General features: G+C 43.5%; 11 protein-coding genes across 11 annotated transcripts; 5 read left to right on the top strand and 6 right to left on the bottom strand. All coding sequences in view use genetic code 12, as the record gives it.

The window, feature by feature from the left end:
- Window positions 1-621: 621 nt before the first annotated feature.
- LODBEIA_P28550 (uncharacterized protein) lies at window positions 622-4,449 on the bottom strand (the record flags this gene model as incomplete). The annotated part of the gene is made up of 1 exon (XM_066972900.1): window positions 622-4,449. The coding sequence occupies one exon, from the start codon at window positions 4,447-4,449 to the stop codon at window positions 622-624; it is 3,828 nt and encodes a 1,275-aa protein (XP_066829793.1).
- A 544-nt stretch (window positions 4,450-4,993) lies between these two features.
- On the bottom strand, window positions 4,994-8,404 carry LODBEIA_P28540 (uncharacterized protein; the record flags this gene model as incomplete). The annotated part of the gene is made up of 1 exon (XM_066972899.1): window positions 4,994-8,404. One exon carries the CDS (start codon window positions 8,402-8,404, stop codon window positions 4,994-4,996), a length of 3,411 nt encoding a protein of 1,136 aa, XP_066829792.1.
- A 770-nt stretch (window positions 8,405-9,174) lies between these two features.
- Window positions 9,175-10,620, bottom strand: LODBEIA_P28530 (uncharacterized protein; the record flags this gene model as incomplete). Its single annotated transcript, XM_066972898.1, has 1 exon — window positions 9,175-10,620. The coding sequence occupies one exon, from the start codon at window positions 10,618-10,620 to the stop codon at window positions 9,175-9,177; it is 1,446 nt and encodes a 481-aa protein (XP_066829791.1).
- A 265-nt stretch (window positions 10,621-10,885) lies between these two features.
- On the bottom strand, window positions 10,886-13,795 carry LODBEIA_P28520 (uncharacterized protein; the record flags this gene model as incomplete). The annotated part of the gene is made up of 1 exon (XM_066972897.1): window positions 10,886-13,795. The coding sequence occupies one exon, from the start codon at window positions 13,793-13,795 to the stop codon at window positions 10,886-10,888; it is 2,910 nt and encodes a 969-aa protein (XP_066829790.1).
- Window positions 13,796-15,013: 1,218 nt separating this feature from the next.
- On the top strand, window positions 15,014-15,877 carry LODBEIA_P28510 (uncharacterized protein; the record flags this gene model as incomplete). The annotated part of the gene is made up of 1 exon (XM_066972896.1): window positions 15,014-15,877. The coding sequence occupies one exon, from the start codon at window positions 15,014-15,016 to the stop codon at window positions 15,875-15,877; it is 864 nt and encodes a 287-aa protein (XP_066829789.1).
- A 780-nt stretch (window positions 15,878-16,657) lies between these two features.
- LODBEIA_P28500 (uncharacterized protein) lies at window positions 16,658-17,281 on the top strand (the record flags this gene model as incomplete). Its single annotated transcript, XM_066972895.1, has 1 exon — window positions 16,658-17,281. The coding sequence occupies one exon, from the start codon at window positions 16,658-16,660 to the stop codon at window positions 17,279-17,281; it is 624 nt and encodes a 207-aa protein (XP_066829788.1).
- Window positions 17,282-17,485: 204 nt separating this feature from the next.
- LODBEIA_P28490 (uncharacterized protein) lies at window positions 17,486-18,031 on the bottom strand (the record flags this gene model as incomplete). Its single annotated transcript, XM_066972893.1, has 1 exon — window positions 17,486-18,031. One exon carries the CDS (start codon window positions 18,029-18,031, stop codon window positions 17,486-17,488), a length of 546 nt encoding a protein of 181 aa, XP_066829787.1.
- A 604-nt stretch (window positions 18,032-18,635) lies between these two features.
- LODBEIA_P28480 (uncharacterized protein) lies at window positions 18,636-20,072 on the top strand (the record flags this gene model as incomplete). Its single annotated transcript, XM_066972892.1, has 1 exon — window positions 18,636-20,072. The coding sequence occupies one exon, from the start codon at window positions 18,636-18,638 to the stop codon at window positions 20,070-20,072; it is 1,437 nt and encodes a 478-aa protein (XP_066829786.1).
- Window positions 20,073-20,307: 235 nt separating this feature from the next.
- On the top strand, window positions 20,308-22,279 carry LODBEIA_P28470 (uncharacterized protein; the record flags this gene model as incomplete). The annotated part of the gene is made up of 2 exons (XM_066972891.1): window positions 20,308-20,381; window positions 20,479-22,279. 2 exons carry the CDS (start codon window positions 20,308-20,310, stop codon window positions 22,277-22,279), a joined length of 1,875 nt encoding a protein of 624 aa, XP_066829785.1.
- A 132-nt stretch (window positions 22,280-22,411) lies between these two features.
- LODBEIA_P28460 (uncharacterized protein) lies at window positions 22,412-22,909 on the bottom strand (the record flags this gene model as incomplete). The annotated part of the gene is made up of 1 exon (XM_066972890.1): window positions 22,412-22,909. The coding sequence occupies one exon, from the start codon at window positions 22,907-22,909 to the stop codon at window positions 22,412-22,414; it is 498 nt and encodes a 165-aa protein (XP_066829784.1).
- A 1,038-nt stretch (window positions 22,910-23,947) lies between these two features.
- LODBEIA_P28450 (uncharacterized protein) lies at window positions 23,948-24,781 on the top strand (the record flags this gene model as incomplete). The annotated part of the gene is made up of 1 exon (XM_066972889.1): window positions 23,948-24,781. The coding sequence occupies one exon, from the start codon at window positions 23,948-23,950 to the stop codon at window positions 24,779-24,781; it is 834 nt and encodes a 277-aa protein (XP_066829783.1).
- Window positions 24,782-24,855: the final 74 nt, after the last annotated feature.

The following is a 24,855-nucleotide window of genomic DNA, read 5'->3' as shown; positions in this document are numbered from 1 at the left end:
AAATCTTTATCCAGTGCCAATGTATTGGGAAGGACAAGAAGTTTTTTGAGCAAAATATGTGGAGAATCCCTCCCACCCCCGCCAAATCGTTAAGAGAGAAGGTGAAAATTGGGGCATACCCAAAACTACGGGGTATTATTATTATTCGTCACCAAAGAGGATTAGCAGGCCAATCTTTTGATAAATCCTTGTTTCAAGAGTTTGAAGTGACGGATGACTGTTTTTGCACTCTAGAAAAGGCCTAAGTATGGAGATACGTTTATCCAGCAGTTCAAGTCAAAATATCCTTTCGCGAAGTCGATTTGGGGGGTGGGGGAAGCAGAGTTTGGATTTATCCCAAGTTAGACGGAGGCAATTTTTTTGTTGTTTTTTGCTTTTTTGCCTTTTCTCGGAACCTGTGGTATAGTATGCTATTCTATCATCCGTATTTCAGCAACTTTCTACCGGCTCCTTCCTTCCTTCTTCCCTTCCCGTAAGTTTTTGCCAAAAAAAAAAAATCTCTGCTTGGAGGCATAGTGCCACTTCTAACCCCACCTATACCTTTGTTTGACCTAACGAAATTCGCGTTGAGGTACGGCAGAATTCGAGAATCCTGCTTGCATCAATATCGTCCATCCCCATTCATATCATTTCATTCAACGCGTTTCTGCAGTCTCTGCAATACTCCATGATCTTTCTAATGCTCGGATCCGAATCCCGCGTCCGAGCCCGAGAACTTTTTTCAGTCATCTCCGCGTTCACTAACTGCACAAAGATGTTTTCTTGCATATAGTCGCACCGCTGGATTTCGCTCATGAGCCAATTGACGTATTCGGCAACGGCTAGTTCCTTTTCCATCTGGTTCAAGATCTTCAACTGAACCAACAACTCGTGCCGTTTGACTCCAATGTCTTGAAACGAGCTTCTGAGGTTTTTAGCAACTGACAACGTGTCGTCGCTGAAATAGTCCCCCCAGTCTATTGTGCTTGTATTTCTAAAATTTTGTAAAAACGAAGCCTTGAGGAAAATCTTGAATGGCTTGTGCTGGCTTGTGCGGTTATCTGCAAGCATGGCCGAGTTGAGATACGTTTGCACATCTTTGGAATAGACTGCTCTTTGCATCACTAGCGGCTCGTGGGACATGTACTTCTTGATCGTGCTGCTTGCGTTGTGCGCCGTCCAGTAGTTCATACTCGACTTGCCCACGAGCATGATGTTCAAAACCAAAAGGCCTATGATGATTGCAATAAACACATAGTTGGCGCTGACTATTCCGGCAACGAATTTCAAACAGCTGAAAAAGCACTTGCCGATCCAGAGCCAGTAGCTTTCAGCCATGCGCAATATTTTGTTTATGAGCAACTGCAAGCTGTAAAGAAACCCAATCTTGATCAATGGGATAGGCTCGACTTTCTCCTTGTCCCTTGTGTGGCTCAATTTTCCATACAAGTAAATTGCTTTTACAATGGTACCACGGTGGCCCAAGGCCTCAACGACTTCCTTCAACGTGCGATTGATCTTGCGGAATCGGCCCTCGGTTATCTTATAGGCAATCTGTCTAACCAAAGGGTTCCATATCGAGTAGTACTTGAAATTGATTTGAACGTAAAAAAAGACTTTGCTTCGCTTGCCAGATATGCTAACTATAACAAACCTCTGGACTATTTGGAATGGCGCACCAATAAAGAATTCAATTTCGGATACTGAGTTTGTAAAAGTATAGTACTCGTTATCATCCATGGTGTCAATCTGCTGCTCAAAATGTAAAGGACGCGACTCTCCATGATATTCAACTAAAAGGTTAGCCTGTCTGTACAATTTCCCCGTTAGTTCGCTGTTTCTCCACGATTTGCTCATATAGGAATTGATCTTTGTGAGTGCCTCGTCGTCTCGGAAAATGGCAGAGTCATCCCCAAGAAAAGCGTGGAATAGGGCCTTGGGAGGTACGGGATAGCTGTACTCAGACACAAAATCGTACTGATCTCGAAAGTCCACTGTTCGAGGTTGGTCAGTTCCCTTTGTATAGGGTATAATGGAAGATGCCTCGCCGCTGAGAATCAACTTATCATTTGACAAATTCTTACTAGACAACTGCTTCGACAACTCATTGATTTTCTTGAGAATGCGCTGGTCTTCTTCGTCTTGGTGCACTTCCTTTTCAATCTCGCTAAACGCCAAGAGCACCTCTCTCAACCGTTTCGGCTTATCGCTGGCCATATTGTTTATCAAGTAAGACAATTTCCGCTTGATCATGTTGCCGTCTTCGAGAAACAATTTCAACTTGATCACACCTTCCACATCGTAAATCTTTAAAAGATCGTAGTCCTTTTGCGCAGTGCACTCAACAGATACAAATCTGCCGATCCAACCTTTGTACAACGCGACGAATCCAAGAGCCTGGTTGTAGAAATAGACATTATTCGGGGTAAGAAAGCACCGTCCCGTCAACTCTTGCTTCGAGTTGGGCGCCCAGATACAGCCATAGGACATGACGCAATATTCTCCAGGCTGCACCGAGCTTTCAAACATGGCCCGCATCTGGATATCAAAATTGATGAGTTCCTTGGGGTAGAAATCTGGGTACGAGATATCAAAGCCGAGATGTGTCTCCTGGAAGTTGATCATTTCAAGGTCAACACCTGTTTCACGCCCTTTTGGCGGCAAGTCCTTTTGAGAGTCGTACAAATAGTAGAGCCCCCAGTTGACCGAGCCCCAGATGTTTGCAGTTAGTGCAGTGGGCAAGACAGTTGCCGGGATGCAGCTGTACGCGATAATGGCGGATTTGGTCGTGTCGGTCATTATGGGAGGATGAACTCGAGGAATTTGGAAAGACAAGTGCCGTTCGTGGAATTTTTCAAATTTACCAATGAATCTTGAGAGGGAACTTGAAGTAATTGTTTGTCCCACAGAATTGATGATTTTCAAATTCGAAAGCTCGTGGTCCATGGTGGTATTTACAGTTGATGCAAACTCCGACAAGATCGGCGGGAATCGGTTTGATGCAACTTGAAATAAGCTGCTGTCTGGAGGCTGGCCCGTGATTCGAGTTCGTTCATTATCAAACACTTTTAGCCAAGATTTGAGCTCAACAATCGACTCAGCTTGCAAGGTGATGGTCAACTCACTCGTCTTGATTTCAAAGCAAAACCTTCGGTCTTCATTGGGCGAGTACTTGATATTGCACAAGAGAATGCCAATCTTGTCGCTTTCCTGGACAAATGTCTGGGACGGACTCAACAAAAGCATCCCAAATACACCATCCTTTATGAAACACCACCGTCTCACCCATATCGGCTTGGACGACTTCTCAATCCACGTCTTCATAAACAAGTATCCGTGCTTTTCAATCCCTGTTTCGTCAATCTCAGTCAAAGAGCGGTAATTGATCAAACTCGAGTTGTAGTCATGAGGGTTCAACGACGGCTGGTACTGGTGATTAGCACCATCTTCAACTTGCTTCCTCGCCAGCGACATGTCGTGTCTCAACTTGTCAATCGCGAGCGAATACGAGTCACACCAAGCTTGGACCAGCCGCACTTTTTCCCATTGGCTTCGAAGTTGCAGCGAGCTATCTTCAGCGGCAAAATGGCTCCATTTCTTCTCCCATAAAGTCGAATTCAACGAAACAAGCAAAATGTCAAGCTTGTTAGCGAGATCCTGCAATTGCTCCACCATATCGAGACTCACATGGATATAGTCTCTGCGTACTTGATGCAATTGCTTCGCGTCTTCGACAACCATAACGGCATCTTTCGATTTGGAAGTGCTGACAAACAACGCAAGGTACTTGTCGTATTTGCTCTGGCACGCCTCGTACCGCTTGCGCGACTCGCGATACTTGACAACATGCGTCTTTTTGAAATTGCTCATCTCGCTCAACATTTGCGGATTCATCGTGAGCGCAAACAAACTCTTGCTCCAAATGGACTTTAACCCAGTCAAGGTCGCGTGCAAGGCCTGCACCGTGTACTCTTGATCAATCATCCCATCTTGCAAGAAACCAGGCACAAGATGCTCCAAGAACGAATTGCAGAAATTCTCCACCTCTTTCACGTATCGAGGAATCTTTTTAATCGATGAACTTAGCGCTAAAAGCCAGTTTTCGATATTGTTGATCTGGAGATCCATGTGGTTGACAGCTGCACGGAAACTGGGACTATCCAAAGCTGCTTCTTTGAAACTCACCGAGATCAATTTAAACTCCGACCGTTTCTTTTGCTGCACTCGTGATACTTCAGCCTGCTTGTCTTGCAACCCTCCCGGTTGGCGGTGTTGCTGCTGCTGTTGCTGTTGCTCGGGCGGTATGGGCATATCTCGTGGTTGTGGGTCATGTTCTGGTTTCATCAGTGGTTGCTGCAACCCAGCAATGTGGTCCTGGTCTTCGGCACTGAATGCATCTGCTCCGCCTGTCGGTTGAATGCCATTGCCTATAATCTCATGTGGATGCACATTCCGCCCATTGTTATTCATTTCACCAACGATGAGTGTCAACTGTGGCGATGCTATGTACTTGTTTCAGCCACTTCTCAATCTGTATCGTTGCGATTTAGAGGGTATTGCTAACTGAGTACTGAGCACTGGGAACCGAGAACTGGAGTTTGCGGGCCCGCACCCAATTTGTAAAGTTGCGCATTCTCATGAAATATCTCATCCTCTTTCCGTCCTTTAAATTTAGGAGTCTTGCGAGGAACAACACCTACTTACCAGCAATCTTACGACTCAATCACCATATCCCCCCACTCCTCAGCTCGATAACCAATACATACTCAACGTAAGTCATGGGCAAATACAAAAAAACAACAAAATTGTATATTTATCTAAATCTAAAAATCTGAAGAAATGAAAATATTTGTCCTTGTACTGCAACATACATATGTGATGGAAACAGATGCAAAAAATATATAATGACTTGAATGCTACTTTTTGAACGAACAAAAAAGAATGCAGAATGAAAGAAAAAACAAAAAAAAAAAAAGAACAAACTTCCACCTCCCCTGCTCTTGCAAAAACTCTCTTATTTTTTCGGTTTGTATAACACGGGCGTCTGGATGGGGAAACTGTGTATTCCGTTGCCTGGTTTACTCGCTTTGTTATGGCTCTTTTTCACGTCCTTGGAAGGATCGTATCCGATGATGGGACAAAAAGTGAGCTCTTTGGGCTTAGCAGATGGTTGCCGACTCAGTTGGCTTGATTGCAGCCGTTGCAGTTGCGGGGTGAAAACATGTTGCTGCAAATTGTTTGCAGTTTGTTGTGGTGTCGGCTGGCTACTAGCTGGATTTGGATGCTGAGGAAGGACGTGGGTGAAACTTTGAGCCCTGCTCACTGGAGCCGTATGTGGTACTTGCATTGGCGGTGGCTGCTGCAGAAGAGCCATACCCTGCTGTTGCTTTTGTTGTTGTTGCTGCTGTTGCTGTTGTTGCTGGCTAAGAAGCATTTGCTGTCGCAAGATAAACTGCTCATTCATCATTTGAACGTTTGGAGGCAATTGCGTTCCGTCAAATGGTGGGAATGGGAAACCAGGCGCAAAACCTTGGACCAGCATCAGCATCCCTGGATGTTGGTGCTGTTGCTGTTGCTGTTGCTGTTGTAGTTGTAGTTGCTTTAGTTGTTGTAGTTGTTGTACTTGCTGCGGTTGTTGCTGTTGAAACTGTTGTTGCTGGGGGATATGCTGCTGATTCTGTTGCTGTTGTTGTTGTTGTTGTTGTTGGAATGGGTTTTGCTGTTGGAAATGCTGCTGTTGCGCCTGTTGTGCCTGCTGTGTCTGTTGCGTCTGTTGCGATTGAAGTCCTTGACCTAGTTGCTCTCGTTGCATTTGCATTTGAAGCTGCATTTGCATCTGTGCCTGAAGTTGTTGTTGAGCAAGCTGATATGGATTAAGGGGAAGATGTGGTGACGCATTACTTGAAAACGGATGAGGAGGAGGTGGAGGAGGTTGAGGGTTGAATGATGGGACCATATTAGCAGCGGGATCAAGTGTCGCCTGCTGAGATAACTCGGTCAAAGATTTCGAATGATCAAATTGGTATTGCGCCTGGTGGTTCATTTCGCCATGGGCGCCCTGCGCCATGAGCTTCTGCGCCTTGAATTTTTGAAAATCTTCAAAATTGTCTTGAGCCGATCGATTGATCATGCTTGAGTTGAAAACGGGAGCCGTCATTGGACCCGTGGCAATTCCGCCATGGAGGTTGGCAGAGTTGACGTCTATTCTCAACTTCTTGTGCGGTGTCTCCAAATTGCGCGGTGGCGAGTTCGAAGACTTGCAAGGAGAAGAAAACGCAACCACGGTTTCAATATCATCCTTGCTGTCGGCCCCAGGTGGAGGGTTAACAACGCTCACGACTGTCGTGCCTTGCGTTCCCATGACATTTAGTTCATGGACCAAGCAAACGTGCACACGCGAAGTGTCCCAGTCCAACATGCTAACCCCATCTAAGTCATTGCTGTAAATGACTTGGACAACTTTCACATTTTCTTCGGGAGAGATGGATGCTCCATTCTGCAAATAGTTGAAAAAGCCGGCAAAGTAGTTTTTGATAAATGGTATTTGCAACTGGAACGATTTGCATTCTTGGTTATAGTAGCCGTTGATACAATCATGAAGCCCAAACAATTTCTGCCCATTCTTGTAAACCTCAACTGAGCTGTACCATTGGATGAATGAATTGGGGTCGATCATATCGTTCCTGGCGTGGATCGCCATAATCGATTCAAATTGACCTTGCGAATAGCTCAGTGCTTGCGCCAAATTGGTTGGCGAAATAGCCGACAGTGGTGTTGAACTGTCGACGTGGTTATGATGGTGATGCTGATTATGACTATGATGCTGATGGCGGTGATGATTATGCAAGCTTAAGCTCAAGTCATGGCTAACGAGCCAAACGGGAGCGTGTTTCTTTTTCAACTTCTGGATCATATCGTCATCCAATCTCTCCAGTAATATGCCCAGTGGAGCCTCGTCAACGGTGTTCTTGAACCGCGTAAACACGGTAGTCTGCTCATTATGTCTGTACAGGATTCTAAAGTCGGCAAAATTCAACTTGAAAGCAGCTCTCTCGGCCAAATTGTCTTCCGTGGATGAATTGGACCACAAGGATTCCAACTCCTTATCAAGCATGGAGTCCCTAAGCATCGATTCCACCATTGGTCGATGGTTAATGAGCTCTTCTAAAGGCGTGAGCATGAATTCATCAACTTCACCACACGATCCAGCCGTCTTGTTGTTGTTGTTGTTGTCGTTGTTGTTGTTGCTCCTATTATCATTGTTATTACTTGTGATCAATTTTCCAGACCTGCTCAATCTGAAAATACGTGAAGAGATCTGCTTTGCAGTCCTAAGAACGCCAGTCTTGTTAAAGATCATTCTGGAGATGACTTTATTTTGCGAGGTCTTTTTCAACACGGAATTGTTGGATGTTGTGGGGTCATCTCTGAACTTCCTGTACTTGTAAAGTGCCTTGATGAGAACATCATCCAAGTCGGCATTCCACACTTTATCTTCGCTCAACGCTGCCGCGGCGGCGGCGGCTGCAATAGCAGCACTAGCAGAGGCAGCACTAGCAGTAGTATTAGTGGAGCTAGCAACGCTGCTTTTCCTAAACGTCAAAGGTGACTCCATTGCCCGGTCAATTTTAGAAGCAACGGCATTATTTGGAGTATCAACCACGGCGCAATGTTTTCTTTTCCTATTCTCAATGTCGTCGTCGGGTGGTGAATGTTTCAATCCTTGTTTCATAGGGGAAATCTGGGCTGAATTTTCAAGTTTCAATGCTGTACTTTGATCGTGAGGCTTGGTGAAGAAAAGCTTACTGGGGGTTAAGAACTCGTCAAACTTGGTGCCCTTTGCTTGCTGTGAAGAAGCGGTGTCATGTTTGTGTTCATCTTCATAAATTGAAGTCAAGTTGGTGTGATTCTGCAGAGTGGTATTTATTGTGGACCAGACATCCTCCTCTTCCTCTTCCTCCTCTTCTTCTTCTTCTTCCGGTTCCACTTTTGCTTCTTCCTCCACCACTTTTCCGTTTTCTTCTTCTTCTTCTTCTTGTTCTTCTTCTTCTTCTCCCTCTTTTTCGACCTCTATTTCTTTTTCTACTTCTTCGCCTTTACTTTCTTGACGAGGAGTGGCAATAGGTGACTTGCTGGCAGCAGCATTGTGAAGCGACTCCAAAAAGTTGACATCTTCCGTCTTAGCCGCCACGGGAGTCAATTTCCCCGTTTTGTCAACTTTGGCGTGCAGATTCAGCGACAACTGTAGAAACTTCCTTGGTGAAAAAGAAGTAGGCGAGTTGAAAGAAAAAGACGGCGAGAAATGTAGACCGAGTGCAAGCGACGGTGTCGTGAGTCTGTTGATGCTGTTGTTTGGATTGACTCCGTTGTAGCTTTTGCCTCGGGGAGTCTGTGGTGGTAAGCTTATAGTTGGTATGTTCGACATGATGGTTCTCGGGAATTGGGAAGGCGGTTGAAAGAAAGGAAAGAAAAAAGCCGAATAGAATGTGTTTGAATGCTTTCTGGCTGCTCCTCTCTTGATCTCTCTGTCTCTCGGCCTGTCTCTGTCTCTGCCTGCTTCTCTTTTGCTTTTCAAGGTTACTTTAATGAACGAGTGACGTCGAGATGCGATCTAGCAAAGGAATACAAAGTGAATGAGAAAAAGAACGACTTAACTACCTCGTGTGTTTTTTCTTTACTTTTATGAAGACGATCTTTGCCCTAGAGGTTCCTTTTAGGAGGAGGTTTGTTACGAATCTCTCATATCGAGCACCCCGTCACATTACACGAAGACACGAAAAGTTGTAAAAGTAGTTTTGGTGCCAGGTGCACGACCTACACGCCAAATTCGGTTGCTATTACCACCTGGTGCATTTTCGCGTTTATATCGACAACCATCAAAGGGTTGGAGATTATGACAGACTGATATATTACTGGAGATATATACTTGTAATTGCTGTCCTTTGTTGTGTTGTTGATATGAAATTGCCTTCGGCTACAATCCTCCTCGTCGTTACTCCTTGAAAAACACGACATTGAATGTTTGAAATTTCTAAGTAGCGTCATTAAGAGGTATGGAAAAAATGTTGTATAGACGATGGCCGTCTTACCCCGTAGTCAAATTACGCGATGATGAAATTAAAAAAAAAAAAAGTTTATTAGCTAACAAGCGACGCTTATATAGAATGTGTTTATGATTAAGGGGGCTACGGTAGCTCATTTTCGAAGAGCTCGTTCGAGTTCTTGAACCAAGGCATTGCACAACCCCGGATGGTTCTGCTCGCAGATGTAGATCACATCGATCAAATGCTCAACACCTTTCCTCGTTTCCTCGTCTCGGCCTCGTTGCAAGACCTTCTCCAAGCAATGGAACAAGAGCGTGCTCTTGTTATCGTTTCTAACCGCGCTTTGCACGTCGACAAGCTCGGGCTGGGGCTTTGCTAGTTTATGCTGTTCCATAGGGGCTTGCATTTTCAAGTCGCTAGCGTTGTGGGACTCTGTTCTCGGCTCGACGTTCTCCTTATCTGTCCTGAGCTCGACTTGTTCGCTGATGGGCGATTGGTAGTCGCCTTTTTTAGTGGTGGGTGTAAACTCCCATTCCAAAGGGTAGGCGCTGGACGCGTACTCTGACCCTTCATCTGCTGCAGCACTGTCGATTCTATTACAATCCAACCGGTGTCTCGGTTTGGAGTAAACCTTGGTGCTGAAGTAGGCATTCTTGCTGGCAATCAACTCGATCAATTCCTGCTGGACCGAGGCGTTCGACTGCTTGGTAATAAAGTAGTGGCGTAACAACGTGGCACAGCTGGGTCTCTTTTCCGGTTCCATGATCAAGCAATATTTAACGAAATCCTTGATGTTTTCTCCGTACTGAGATCCTTTCAAGATCGGCGGTTTCTTCTTGGGAATTTCAAACAAGATCTTCAAAGGCTCATGCTCGGCCAATGGCGGAGCCCCGTTGACCAACTCGATCGTGGTGATCCCCGTTGACCATATATCGGCCTTGTAATCGTATCCGTCGTTTTTTTTAACGCGGCCATAGGGGGCGCCGCGAGTTATAACTTCGGGAGCCATCCAAAACGGCGTACCAACAAAAGTATGTTTTTTCTTCTTTGTCAATGTCAATTCCGTGCTGACGCCGAAATCGGCCAACTTCACGAGAGCGGTATCTGTCAACAAGATATTGGCCGCCTTGATGTCGCGATGGACGGTTTGCTGTCCATGTAAATAATTTAACCCTTGCAAGACACTCTTGATGATATAACTGACTACCGGCTCGCGCAACTTCTTGTGGTATTTCAACAAGTCGGAACACGACCCACCATCACAAAAATCCATCACAATAAACATGTTATAATGTTGGGCAAAGCTCTCGATATATTGAATGATGTTGGGGTGCTTCAACTTGGACAAGAACTGAATCTCGTTAACAATCTGCTGAATATCGTCGGTAGAATCGTCCAAGTTGGTCACTTTTATAGCCACCGAAGCCTTGTTTTTCGAAGTCAAGTCGGTTGCTTTGTAAACGTCTCCAAAATTACCTCGACCTATACATTTCAAATTGCCGTATTTGAAGGGCGATTGCGGCGAAGGGATCTGGTCTTGCGTCTTGGAATCCATCGGATTCATACACTTGGACGGGCGTCTGTCCTCCTTCGCCATGCTGATGGTGGTGCTGTTATATACAAGCAAATATACATATACACATATTTAGAACTCAAATGTATTTTTATGGCAAATACACATTTAAGTTATGATATTTTTGTGGCCAGGAGGGAAAAACAAAAAGAAAAAAAAAAGCCTCCTAAAGAATTTGCAGCCATTTTACCAATTGGATTTTTTTTTTTTTTTTTTTGCTGCGAAATGTCGCGATTAGTGTCGTAAAACTGCGACATCAGTGTGAGCAAGAAAAAAAGAACAAGAAAGATCAAGTCAAGCCGAGTCTAGAACACCTTGTCTTCCAGTAGTCCATGGCACTCGAGGATATTTTCAAGTCGCGGTTTTGTTTATAGGGGTCTCCATAGTTCAGGCAGCCATTGAGCATGAGCAATTCCGATATGATAAAGTACTTCTTGCTACCTTCTTCCCCGTCTTCCAACTCGACTTCCACGTACTTGCGTAGCGAGTACTCAAAGAGGCTGATGTAATAAGTTCCAGCGGCATTCTGTGTCTTGACTTGGATGTTGAGATTAACGTCGCCGCCACAGAATATAGACTTGAGAACATTGTGGATCTGGATCTTTTGAATCGCTTTGATGATCTGGTTGTCGATATCGGGTATCACGGACACGTAGCTTTTCAGCGAATATTTGGCCTTGATGAATGCAAGCCTGGTCTCGTTGCTTGTGTCAGCGGTGATTTTCCCACTCCGAGGCAAATTCTCCTCCATAAACTCGTTGAACTGGCGGTTGTTTATATACCGCAAGAGGATCTCGGTCTCGTTTTCAAACTTGTCCAACTTCAACGACCTGATTTTCGTTATGTGGGATCCAATGTTTCTGTGGCAAGAAGCGCAATTTACGCACATACAAGTCAAGGAATTGATCGAGATCCACTCCACCAGTTCCTGCAGACCGCAATCGACACATATGCCGTTGTCGCTATTAGCGATAGTTCGTACCGATTTCAAGTAATCCTTTTCCAGTGGCAACTTGGACCTGATAGATACCGGGGACACTGATCTGTCCACCGATTGGCCCGGTATTATTGGTTTGTTACCAAATTCGGTCACCAATCTCCCGAGATGCCGTTTCAGATGCTTGCCGTTTTTCACACCCATGCTCTGCTGCAACCTTTCCGTGTTGACCATTTGCCCCGCATTGTACAATGCCTTGACCCACTTGTTTTGGTCCTCGCTACCAAAGGCCTGGAACACACGCTTGTGGCCCTTGGAAGTCAAAATTTCAAAACAGTGCTGTCTCTTGTCATGGGACACGGCTTTGACATTGGACAAGGCGACTTCAATCGGGGCATTGATTGGGGTTTTGCCCTTTCTCCAATCTGCATACTCTATCAACTGGCCCTTTCGTAACACCACCCATTCCTTGTGCCAGCCTTGTTTCTTTTGCCCGCCCAAGGTGAACAATATACCGGACATTTCATTTAAATCATTCTCGGTGGACGAAGTGGTATTCTTGGGAGGCCCGCTATCGGAGAATATGAGATCGAAATTTTCCTTAGTCACCATAAATTCGTCAGTGGTGGACTCGTCTGCCGACGCGGTACCGAGCGGATTGGCGGGTTGCCTCAAATGGTTCAATCTGTTGTACCGAATTAGATTTGACAACTCCTCATTTGTCTGGCAAGCCTCGATTTTCTGTCTAAATTGATACTTTTCGCTATTGAACTTGGTTAAAACGTGCAAGTATATTTGATAATTGTCATCTAAAAGATCCGGGTTGGATTTTTTGCTCAAGAATGCTTTTACATCTAAAAGCCTGGGGTTTTTCTTGCTATAGTCTAGATTGATAAACTTGAATAGCTTTTCCAATAGCTCGTTGACATACTGGTTGTTTGTGATTTTGCTCAATTGGTTGAGGTAATCAAATTTGGAAAGCTCAAACACTTTACGCTTTGCCAATAGCTTGGAATCGGGCCGGTCCTTTTCATTTGCAAGGTACTTGTTCATCCACGCGTAGTATTCTTTAGAATCGTTTTCAAATTGTTTTTTCATCTGTGATAGTTCCGATTGATTCAGACTCTCGACTTGATGCACGGAAATATTGTTGATAATCTTTGATAGGGACTTGTTATCGCAAACATTTTCCAAAAAAAAGCTCAAGTTTTTTTCAAACGAACTGAACAAGTCGCGAAATGCAATATAAAAGCTTTTTTTGAAGCCAAACTCGTTCAAGAGACTCGCGGATTCCAAGTCCATCAAATGGCTCACCCCATCCATGATCTTGACTTTGGTGCTGCTCATTCGTCGGAAGTTCGATTCCAAGATTTTAAAGTCTTCGATTAATCCACTGTAAACTTTGTTGGCCACGGGCACGGCGTTTTCAAACCCCGATAGCGTTTTACGAAACTCGGGCCCATCTTCTATATTGTAATGGAATTCTTTTCTGAAATCACCCAAACTGAAGCTTCGTGTTTCGCCATTGCTTGCTTCTTTCGGTAGCACGGGCAAGGGCTTGTTATCCGCTGGACTTTGCATGGGACTTTGGACGGGACTTTGAGCTGAGCTTTTATCGGATTTGTCAATCCACATGCTGAAATGGAAACAATACGTGTAATGATTGGAGTTTAGATCGTGCTCCCATAAGGATACCACTAGCCTGGTATCATTAACAAACTCGCGATCAAAAGTATCATTTATGATGACTTTTTGAAACTCGTTCAAGGTGCCATCAATGGGCAAGTTCTTGTACTCAATTTTCGAAACTTCTGTATTCGCCGCGATTTCATCAATCTTGGACAATGCTTTCAACTTGTGGAAATCTTCAATGCTGGAGTTTTTGACGATAAGTAGCGATCGCCCTTCGAAATCATGCAGGGGCTTTATCGACACATGCAATTTGAATTTGTTGAACAGCGGGCTGATTTTCGTGAGTAACGGGAATCGCGCATTCTCTTCTTGGCAAGTGTTTTCGATATAGCTGAATGGCCGATGACGGTGATGTTGTTGATGATGATCATCGACATCAACATTGATTGGTTTTTTGTCTGCATCGAGGCTTGTTCTGATACAAGATTGCGCAAGTAGATTGTCGCCAATGGTGACGGTTATGCGTTCTGTGTTTTGGTAATTTATTAAAGCAAATTTATTCAATTTCGTCGAAGAATCGTTGGTCTCATTATATGGAATTGAAATGCGAGGCACTAGCAGCAGCAGCATTTGACTATGGTTATAAGTATTGGGTATAAACGCTGGCAGGCACTCGGAAAAGGGGGAGGTGGGGTCTATTATAGAAGGGTTGTCTCTGTCTCTGTCTTCTGACTCCTGTCTTCTATCGATTGTCGGCTGTCTTCTATCTTCTGTCGTCTGTTGTCTGGCTTTTGTTGTCTGTCTTCACTCCAGGTGGATATCTATTATTCTGTGGGGGGGCTTTTTTTTTTTGTTTCTGTTAAAGTTTTTCGTTTGAGTGTGACTTCCGATTTCGGTTGCAAGTGCGGCTCACGACGACGATGTTCGGCTCTCGGAATTTGTTGGGCTATCGAGAAGAAGAAGAAGAAGAACAACAACAACAACAACAATAGCTACTTTTCTATTCGCCTACTTCGCTGAGGTTGAGTTGTATCATGTCGAAATTGTTCTACAGTGTATGCTTTTTTTTTTGGCAAACAAAGTGTAGTAAAGACCGCTGGGTTGGTTGGTTGAACCTGGACTTTTAGATGACGCAGGTGACCTGATCAGATGTAGCGGTGGGTGCTCCTTGCACGTTTTTCTTGAATCGGATCTACGCTTTTCCTGGGGGTGGAGCTTCCTCCTCTCTTCTGATTTTTGATTATTTTAATTGTTCAATATTATTCTCTCTGTCTGCCTGCTGTGTTTGTTTGTAACAGCTGGGCGCGGAGTGCAGTGAGGGAGAGAGAGAGAGAGAGAACGAGGCGAGGGCAGGGTTTAGGGATAGGGGTTGGTAAGGTTTGGCAGGAAGGGTCGGATAGTTTCGTTTTTCAATTACAACCGAGAGCTTATACTTCAAGCTCCCCCTTCCCCCATTGAATGTTTGCCAGAGGAGGGGGTAGAGACGGGGTGTTGAAACATCACCACTTTTTTTTTTTCTACCGCGCGAGTGCCTCTCGTTATTTCCTCCGCCAATTACTTTAATCTCGATCTCAACCACTGGATTTTGCTGGTGCTATTTCTTTCAACACCAATTACCAAACAATTAAAGAGCCAAAGAACAACACACATACACGCATCTCGTACTCCTACTCATTTCGATCCAAATCTTGCCTTCTTTCCCCTTTTTTTTTATTTTTGTTTTTTTCTTTTTTTCTTTTTGCTAAGTACCACTTGAACTGCACTACATTGAGTCAAGCTGATTGGTTACGTCTTTTTCACATTGATCCGATTTTTTCACTCAGAATCCTCCTTGCCAACAACAGTTCAATGTCCACGTATTTACCAACGGTCTTGTTGGACCCATTTGAGAAATATCGTCCATTTCCGGAAACGCCGTCAAGTCTACTTCAAGCTCACTGGCATGAGATTGTTGGGTCATTTGTCTTTTACGTGGCGATCCAATATCTATCCAAGCCATTTTCTACTTTACTTTTTGGCAAACGGTATACATCTTTGTCCAGAGGCGTGAAAATCAACTTTGACGTCCACGTCACCTCGATGATCCAATGCGCCGTGTCATTTGCGTTGTTGTTTGTTCATCTAAATAACCCGCATTGGCAAAATAGACGCAACGACCCCGTCGGCTCTCTTTTGGGCTCAACTCCATTTGGTGCCATGACATGTGCAGTGACCTTGGGCTACTTCATCTGGGATTTCTACGTTTGCTTAGTACACTTTGACTTGTTTGGCCCTGGGTTCTTATTCCACGCAATTGCGGCAATGTCGGCTTTTGCTTGTGGATTTCTCCCATATTGCCAACCTTGGGCTGGTGCCTTTTTATCCTTTGAATTGAGCACCCCTTTTGTTAACATGAACTGGTTTGCTTCGCATTTGCCTGTTGGCACATTTAGCGAGAAATTCGTTATAATCAATGGTTTGTTGTTGATGGCTGTATTTTTTGTTGTTCGGATTGTGTGGGGATTTTACGCGATAAGTCAAATGGGCTTGGACATGATGGCATCATTGGATCAGATCCATATATTTATACCAGTCGCAATAGTGGCAATGAATGCCCTTTTAAACTTTTTGAATGTGTATTGGTTCTACAAAATGGTGAGGATTGCTAGGAAAAAAGTAGCTGGTTCGAAATCAACTAGACAAGCTGCAAAAGAAGCAGAGAAGATAGAATAAGTCAACGAGTTCATGAATCCATCAATGGATGTATGGAGAAACACACCTACGGGTTACAGTTACCGGTGGGCACACACTGTGTTTTGAAAAACTTACAACAACCACTAGATAAATTTTTAAAACATTGGACAACACTTTCCGGTGCAGACATTCAACTACTCAAGAATAGAAACTTTAGTTGTAGAAATCTTTAACCGTTGTTACAAAAAGTACATCTTTATATCTTTATATCTTTATGTATTCATATACCAGAGTTATCATCCTTCACCATGGTGTAGGCTTCTGTTCTACTAGCCAGGTACTGGATATTGCTGGTAATAGGTGGTGGTCGTGTTACTTGTTCAAGTAGCGGGAGAGAGAGAGAGAGAGCGGATTTCAGATAATAAGTTGATACAACAAAAAGCACACTGAAGTTGCACTACAACCAACCAACCAGCCTCATAGATCAAGTCCCTTGTCATCAAAGTATTATAGATTCCACAAGTCTACACAACCATCAAAACGACTTAGTCCATTCAAACCTTTATCATACATATACATATATATATATCCATCTATATATATACATATCCTACCCCGCTGAGTCAAGGTATCGCCCCTCCGTGCAAGTTTTCTCAAAAGCTCACACGGCAACATATATTTAGTATAATCCTCAATTGCGACTGTGTGTAAAACCACCATTCTTTTTGCCTTCACATCAGAGCCCACTTTTATATACATCTAGTTAGACAAAGACCAAGAACACATATACATAAAACAACAGTACTTGAGCAGCCAACCATGAATAACGAGTACGATTATTTATTCAAATTGTTGTTGATTGGAGATTCGGGTGTCGGTAAATCATGCTTATTGTTAAGATTCGCTGACGACACATATACACCAGACTACATCTCCACTATTGGGGTTGATTTCAAAATCAGGACGATAGAGTTGGATGGCAAGACTATCAAATTGCAAATCTGGGACACTGCCGGCCAAGAACGTTTTAGAACTATCACCTCGTCCTATTACCGTGGTGCCCATGGTATCATTATTGTTTACGACGTTACAGATCAAGAGAGTTTCAACAATGTCAAGCAATGGTTGCAAGAGATTGACCGTTATGCAACCGGCGGTGTCATGAAGTTGTTGGTGGGAAACAAGGCAGACTTGGCTGACAAAAAGATTGTCGAGTACACCGCAGCCAAGGAATTTGCCGATGCGTTGGATATCCCATTTTTGGAAACTTCAGCATTGAGCTCAACTAATGTCGAGCAGGCTTTCTACACCATGGCGAGACAAATCAAAGCCCAAATGACCAGCAACGCCAACGTTGGCGGCGCGGGTGCAAACAAGGGAAAGAGTAATGTCAACTTGAGAGGAGAATCATTAACTTCAAACCAATCAAATACCTGTTGTTAGAGAAAACTGCAAAAACTCCCTTAGTAAAAAGGGGGTTTAGGTTCCACACACACACACACACACACACACGCACACAAGCACATCCTTCTTCTTCTTGTTCTTCTTCTTGTTATTCTTTTTCTCCGGGCAAGTTTTGCAAGTGAAACTTTGTCGTATATTGTGAAATCCTTTTTTTTTTTTTTAATATTAATTGTCTGTTTAAACTTAACGAATCACGTAGATGTAGTATTGGACATAGAGGGCACCATCATCGTCTCTGCCAAACCTGCCTTTGCCAACCAAATTCTCCCTCAAGACCCACTTGTACTCTTCTTCGACTTTATCATCAAAGGTAAAAGTTGGGTTGCAAGTAACATAACTTTCCTCAATCGACGCCTCTTTAGTCTTGCCGCTAACTACACCAACAGAAACAGCATCTAGTTGCACACGACCGCCATAGTGGACAAACACCCCCGATCCATTGGGAGTCCTGCCGTATAACTTACAATCTAAATAGGCAGTTTCAACGGAATCCTTGACGTTCAAATCATCAGTGCCGTAAATCTGCGAAATGTCCAATTTGTAGCCCAACTTGTTCTCAATCGATTTGATTTCTCCGTTTTCCAACGTGGCCAAGGTCAACGTCTTGTCAATTTGGGTATTGGTGAATATGTTCACGGGGTCTGATTTCAATTTCAAGTTGAATGTGAGTACAGGAACCAATTCCGGTTGTCTTGGAACGGGAGGAAGATTCAATTTCAACGCCGACATGGTTTCTCTTTTTTCTTTTTTTTTTTTTTTTTTTTGAAAGTGGGTGTTTTGGCTTGATTTTCAACCGACCCTCAGTTGCAATTGAAGTGTTTGGAGTGTGAAACTGGATCTGTTTGTAAGCGTAAAGAGAAACGTTGAGAAATTACGTCGGAACTGGTGAGGCTTGTGTGCAGAAAGAGACCCGACCCCCCCTAATACTCCCTAACTCCTTCCCCTGATTTCCGCGAACTCTACTGGGGAAATACTGGCGCTGGCCTAGGAAACAAGTTTTGAAAAACTAGGCTCTCAAAAGTCCTCTACTTATTGAAGCAAAAACAAAGCGTAAAGTGGCTTCATCTTTCAAGGGAATGGAGTCCATCTAACAAGTAAACTCTTCCTCTCGATGAACTTCATACTTCATATTCCGTAAGGGCACCCTGGTATGCCCAGTATGGTGTAGTAAGCAAGTACGGTCGCTGAAAAATTGTGTATGTGTGCGTGAACCAAATCTCGATTCTGCCCAAAATCAACCTTGCCACCATTACCACGACCAACATAACAACTGCACACTAGTTCGTACAAGTAACTTTCCACACCAGCTTTATCACCCGACCTCGTTCAAGCAATGTCAAAGTCCAAAGATGTGGAAATGAAAGATGCTGAAAATGGCTCCGTTGACGCCTTAGCAAGCACAAAGCAAGTCATTGAAGAGATTGAGCTGTCCTTCAACTTGTTGGAAAAAGCAGCGACCTCCTTTGACAACAGATACGTTTCCAAAGTCTTGCGAGACTTTGCACCGTTGAGGAAGAAATTGCAGGAGAACGAGCAAGCTTTACCCACCATTGTCAACGACTACATCTCGGGAGATGCGAAAAAATATCTTCTCAGCTTGTTACCAGCGCCACTTGATGCCGAAGCTGACGGCACCGAAAAGAAGAGTTCACTTACTCCCGAAGTCGAGCTATACATTTATTTATTGGTTCAAGTACATCTATTAGATTTAGACAGGATTGACCAGTTGAACGAATTGAGCCCGCGCTTGATCAAGTTGATGAACTCATACAATAGGCGCTCCTTGGACTTCATCCAAGCCAAGGTCTGGTTTTACATCAGCAGAGGTAAGGAATTGGCAGGCGACTTGATTTCTATAAGACCAGAGTTGTTGTACAGCTTGAGAACCGCGAGCTTGAGACACGACACCGAGAGCACAGCTTCAATCATTACCTTGTTATTGAGAAATTACTTGTTGTCTCATGAAATCCTGCAAGCTGCAAACTTGGTCGAAAACATCCAGTTCCCTGAACACGCAGCCAATGCATTGGTCGCGAGATACTATTACTATTTGGCGAGGATCAATGCTATTCAGTTGGACTACTCCACTGCTCATGAGTGCGTGATTGCAACTATACGGAAAGCTCCCCAGACCAAATTGGCCAGTGGGTTTGTTCAAAGCGCCACGAAATTGAACATAGTCATTGAGCTTCTCATGGGTGAAATCCCCGAGCTCAAGACATTCAAAAACACCTCTGGTAACTTTGAGCCTTATTTCCAAGTGACACGAGCAGTCAAATTGGGAGACTTGAAATTGTTCGAAGAGGTGTTGAAAAAGTACGAGTCGGCTTTTAAAAGGGACAGCAACTACACCTTGATCTCAAGGTTGCGTCAAAACGTTATCAAAACAGGTATCAGGATCATTTCGTTGTCCTATTCCAAGATCTCCTTAAAGGACATTTGCATTAAATTGCACTTGGACTCGGAAGAAGCCACGGAATACATAGTCTCCAAGGCAATCAGAGATGGAGTCATCGAGGCCACCATCAACCATCAAAAGGGATACATGCAATCGAATGAATTGTTGGATGTTTACTCAACCAAAGTTCCACAAGCGGAATTTGACCAAAGAATCAAATTCTGTTTGACTTTGCATAACGACAGTGTCAAGTCGATGAGGTTCCCAAACGATAGCGAGAACAAGCAGGCGAATAAGGAGATTGAACCAAGCGATGAAGTTGAATTGTTGAAAGCTATCGAAGAAGGCGACCTAGATGATTTTATGGATTAGGTGTAGTAATACAAAAGAAGAAAAACAGATAAACCCTAGCACAATTGTCGTAGCTTGTGTTTTGCTTCAACTTCATTCTCTTAACTCTTCTCTAATTCTGGTTGACTCCCGCGCCGCATCCTTCTCGTGTCAACATATTTTCTGTTTGCGTCTCGCGCAAGAAATACAGGCCCCCCACCCCCATGAAAAATATATATAATGCACCACCATCTTTCCTCGGAGAAGTGACTACAAAATGAGGCAAAAACCACTAGTTGTCGACTTTAATTTCGATCAAAATGAAAATAAAGACCCTTTCTTGCAAGAAGAGTATGTATAATTAGAGCAAATCCTATCTTTTTTCTGTTTTTTTTTTTTTTTTGCAGATTCGAGCGTGAGTTGTGTTTATTTACTAACATCTATGTAGGGACGATTTCCGACTAAGCGAGCTCATACCTAGAATCTTATATGAACGTCGATCTTTTTTGAACATCACTGAAGATTCCCTCAAGCGTGAAATTGAGAGTCTGAATACTTTGAAAAAGGGCGTTGACGGAGAGAATGAAATTGATGAACAAAATGTACATGCAGTTGATGATGATGATCAAATAATCCCAGAGGAGATTGCTGAACTCAAAGATGCTGCTGCTGCTGCTGCTGCTGCTACAACAACGACAACAACAACAGCAGCAGCAGCAGCAGCAGCAACAACAACAGAAACACCAGCACCAGGAACGACAACCGAATCGGCGCAGGATATTTTCAACAGGCAAAGGATCGAGTTATCCAAAGATGTGGCCAATGCATTGAATGAAACGTCGTTATCACTCGACTTTGTTTCCCTACTTTTATCATCGGTGAAACCAAATATATCCAAAAACACAATGTCCCCTCACCTTCAAAAGTTCATCAAGCCGTCGTCGTTGAACTCCGACAAGTTGGAAGTTGAAGATGCTGATGCTGCTGCCAATGATAGCATCAAGAACAATAAAGTGGGACAGGGCTGGAAGGCTGAAGCCATGAAGAAAGTAACTGAGCTTTTTAAAACTACCAGTGAAAATGTAAAACAGCAAGTTGCCAAGGAGCGCCGGTATTGGAATATGATAAACTTGGTACGTTCGAATAACGAGGCATTGTTTCGGATGAGAGATCCCGTTAGCAACGCCAGGGCAATTGGGGTACGGTATGGATACAGCGACTCCGGTTCGGATTTGCTGGATAAAGGTCTCGCGTTGTTGCGCAAGAATACGCAAACTGGCGAGATTTCGTTTGTGCCCTTGAGCTCCAACACGAGCCAGCTCAATAATAATACTAGTCAGCGCAAATATGTCAGAGTGCGCATGTTGACGAAATTCGATGACGATTACATTGTGACTGGCCAATCACGATTCAACTACGACTACAACACCTCTACTCACGACATCATCAACCAGATTGAAAATGCCCGGGTCTTTTTATTTGAAACCGACTTGTTTTACCAATTGACTCGCGAGGCCAAGATTTTGCTTAGTTACAAAGTCGCCACGACGCAAGACAAAATCTCAATTGAGATTGCCGATGGAATCATTGAGATTGAAAATGCCGTTTACGATGAATTGAACGAGGAGCCATACTTGGGCAACTATTATCAAAATGTCAATGAGGCATCATCGATCAATAACGACAAATGCCAGTTGGTCTTGACTTATTTCAAGCTCATGCTTTGCTGTTTCTACAAGTACAATTTGAAGTTGAAGCAAAAAGTGCCCACCTCGTTGACCAAGTGGAAGCAAAGCAACTCGCACCCGTTGATCCTACGCCCCTTTTTGGGTAACATTCGCCACGAGTCGTACATTAGTTGCATGCAGAAAATACTAGAAGATCTAGTCGCTGGCAAGAGCATCAAGAAGGAGGAGGGTGATAATGATAATTACAATAAGCCCAAACTACACAAGTTCTCCAACTTGAAGGAAAAATCAAAGAACCCATTCCAAAAGGCCATCGAGAAACCAAGGTCAGTTTTCGATTTAAGTTTGCACAACTCAAAGTCCAACGTGTTGAAAATCAAGATTGTCATCACCACCAACGAACTTTTCGTCGACTTGATCCTCAGGTTAACCACGATAAAGTATGAGACAGTAACAGATTTCGAAGCCGACATCAACGGCACCAATATCTTGCAAATGGATTTCAACGATTTTGAAGAGATTCAAACTTGCCTAGATTGGACAATCCGGGATTTCCTTTGATTCAAGAAAGTAAAAAAAAAAGAAAAAAAAAAAAGAAAGAAAAGTTTTTCATTTTCATTTTCATCTCCTATATACATACTTTCGCTTTTGCTCTTCCCCTTTTTGCTTTCTCCCTTCTCCCAACTCCTAACTCTAATCTTCAATAACGTGAATTCTTTCATCTTGAGCCTGTCTAATCTCACCAGCATGATCCTCGACATACTTTTTCATCCTATAAAACTTTTCATCTCTCAAATTATTGTAAATCAAAAAATTGCACCAAATCTCAAACATGGCATACGTCACCGTTAAGCTATTACTCAAGACGCTAGTAGGCACGAAATATGAATAAGCAACAAGCAAGAAGAAAGCAAATAACCGCACGGGGACCAAAGTTTCAAAATGGGTCCAGTTTTCGGCCATCAAGGGGACCAAGTCCGCCAACGCCGTAATCCCCAAAAAGATCGAAATGAAACTTATGAGCGGGTTAGCTTGTGTAAGATGCAAGATTGGCACTTGAACCGCTTGAGCTAGGAGGATCACGAACCCTGCCGTAGACACATTTTCCGGGTTGTGGATGAGGAAGTAGGATACTGCTATGTGGAGGAGTATCCGGATGTAAAGTAGCGATTTGGCTGTGAGGAATTGCATGGTTCTGAGTTTGGTGAACAGAAGGAGGAAAATTGGGCGGATAAGACGTGCTAACCGAAATCGAATTCGTTTTCTTTATACAGTTTATTTTATTGATTTTTTTTTCCGTTCCCGTTCCATGGTGCGCAAGCGACGTGGTGTCAAGATTCCCGAGAAATTTCAGCTATAGGGGGGGGGGGGGAGCCAAAAGTTAAGGGGGTTGCGGGTAGCCAAGTCTATGAACATTTTTTGAAGAGAGGAGATCCGTACTCAAAGGGAAAGCAAATAACTAGACTGCCGATGGTTCATTGTCTCCGATGTTGGCTGAAGTTTATAAGAGCACGAGGCTTCTCTTTTGACAACTCTATGAACAAACGTAGCCACATTGGCGTCCAAATTTTTGATCTGATATTAATTCAATTTTTCGCTTTTTCTGAAGAATGTGCTGCAAAAAATTCGTTTGAATTTTTATAACTTTGCTGCTACTTTCCTGCCCACCTCAAGAGGTTGCTCAGTTTCTCCACTTGAGCTTGTATGCGATAGCGGCGACAGTCTAACATGTTTGCCATATCAGCAGTGGCATTGGCCATGCTTTCTTTCATGTTTTGCATTCTGTTTATCTGCGTTTGTATGTTATAGAGTTTGCCCTGAACCGGGGCGCGTTTATTTTGCACATACTAACAAAAAGCAAAATGAAAAAAAATACTAATACAACGATTTCAGGTGTGGTTTTGATTCCCTTCTTCTTGATCATCATAATCGTCTCCGGTATCACGTTTACGGTATCCTTTTTGTTCCCGGAAGAGTATACAGAAGGAGCCTTTGAAGGCGTGATATTCCCGTGATCTTTCTTTTTTTTAACTTTTCATTTTTATATTTGGCTGCGTCTCTGGCCCCCGAAGGGTCGATATTCTGCCAAAAGCGAGAAACAGAGAGAGAGAGCGCATTCTCCGTGGTCGAATTTTTTTTTCAGAAAGTAACCACGTCAAACATTCCCTCTTCCCCACCCTTTCCATTTCAATCATTATCAATTGCACAATTAAAATCCCGCGAGCAAAGATGTATATAAAAAGCGTCTTGGTGTTGCTAGCATTGGGTATACAATCGTTGGCATTTGGTCCGGTCATTGGGTCTGTTTCAGTCAATGACAAGAAAGTGCATTTTGGAGAAGTCAATACTCAAGAAGTCAAGATCTTACCAGTTGAGGCCGTCAAGGATACAGTCGATATCAAATTCAAGGACGAAACGCTTGACGGAACCCCGGAACAGATTATGTTCAGCTTGGCAGATGTACAACAGCCATCGTTGGTGACGCATTTCGTGCCCCTCGTCAAAGGTAAGGAAATTCTGTTGAAGATTCCATTTGCATCGATCCCCGACGTCTTGAAATCCAAAGAGCTGTTGGTTTTGAGCTTGGTTATTGCCGACTCCAAGAAAAGTGGAAACTATGTCAAGCGTCTACTTGAGTTGAGACCTACTCAGGAAGTTCAAAGTGCCAGTAAGCGCGAAAGTCCACTTCGCAAATTTGGATTACAACCAGAGATTCATCACATTTTCAAAAAAGACGAGAAAACAGTCAACGCCGTGGTGCCGCTTGCATTTATTGCAATTGCCTCGGTGTTGTTCTTGGGCTTGTTCGCAGCTTGGTTCGGCTCAATTGGTCCAAAGAACATGTTCAAGACTTTGAAAACTACATCGAATGCCCAGTTGCTTCACAATATCAGTTTTTTGATCTCGCTCCTTGGATTCGAGTTCAACTTTGTCAGGTACTATCTCGGGCAATCAATTTTCGATACTCTATTCTATGGATTCGTGTTGGGTATCCCTTCACTTTATTACGGAAGAGCCGTCTTGAGAGCCTTAGCTGAGAATCGTTCCTTGGGTAAGCAATAGCTGTGAAATTTGAATTTGAATTTTTGTTGTTTTTTTTTTCGTTATAGACGTGGTGTGAATGTGTATGCATATAT

This window comes from Lodderomyces beijingensis (assembly GCF_963989305.1).
Source record: "Lodderomyces beijingensis strain CBS 14171 genome assembly, chromosome: 3".
NCBI classification, from domain to species: domain Eukaryota; kingdom Fungi; phylum Ascomycota; class Pichiomycetes; order Serinales; family Debaryomycetaceae; genus Lodderomyces; species Lodderomyces beijingensis.
Note: the sequence above shows the minus strand (reverse complement) of the source record. Positions and strands in the feature narration are given on the sequence as shown.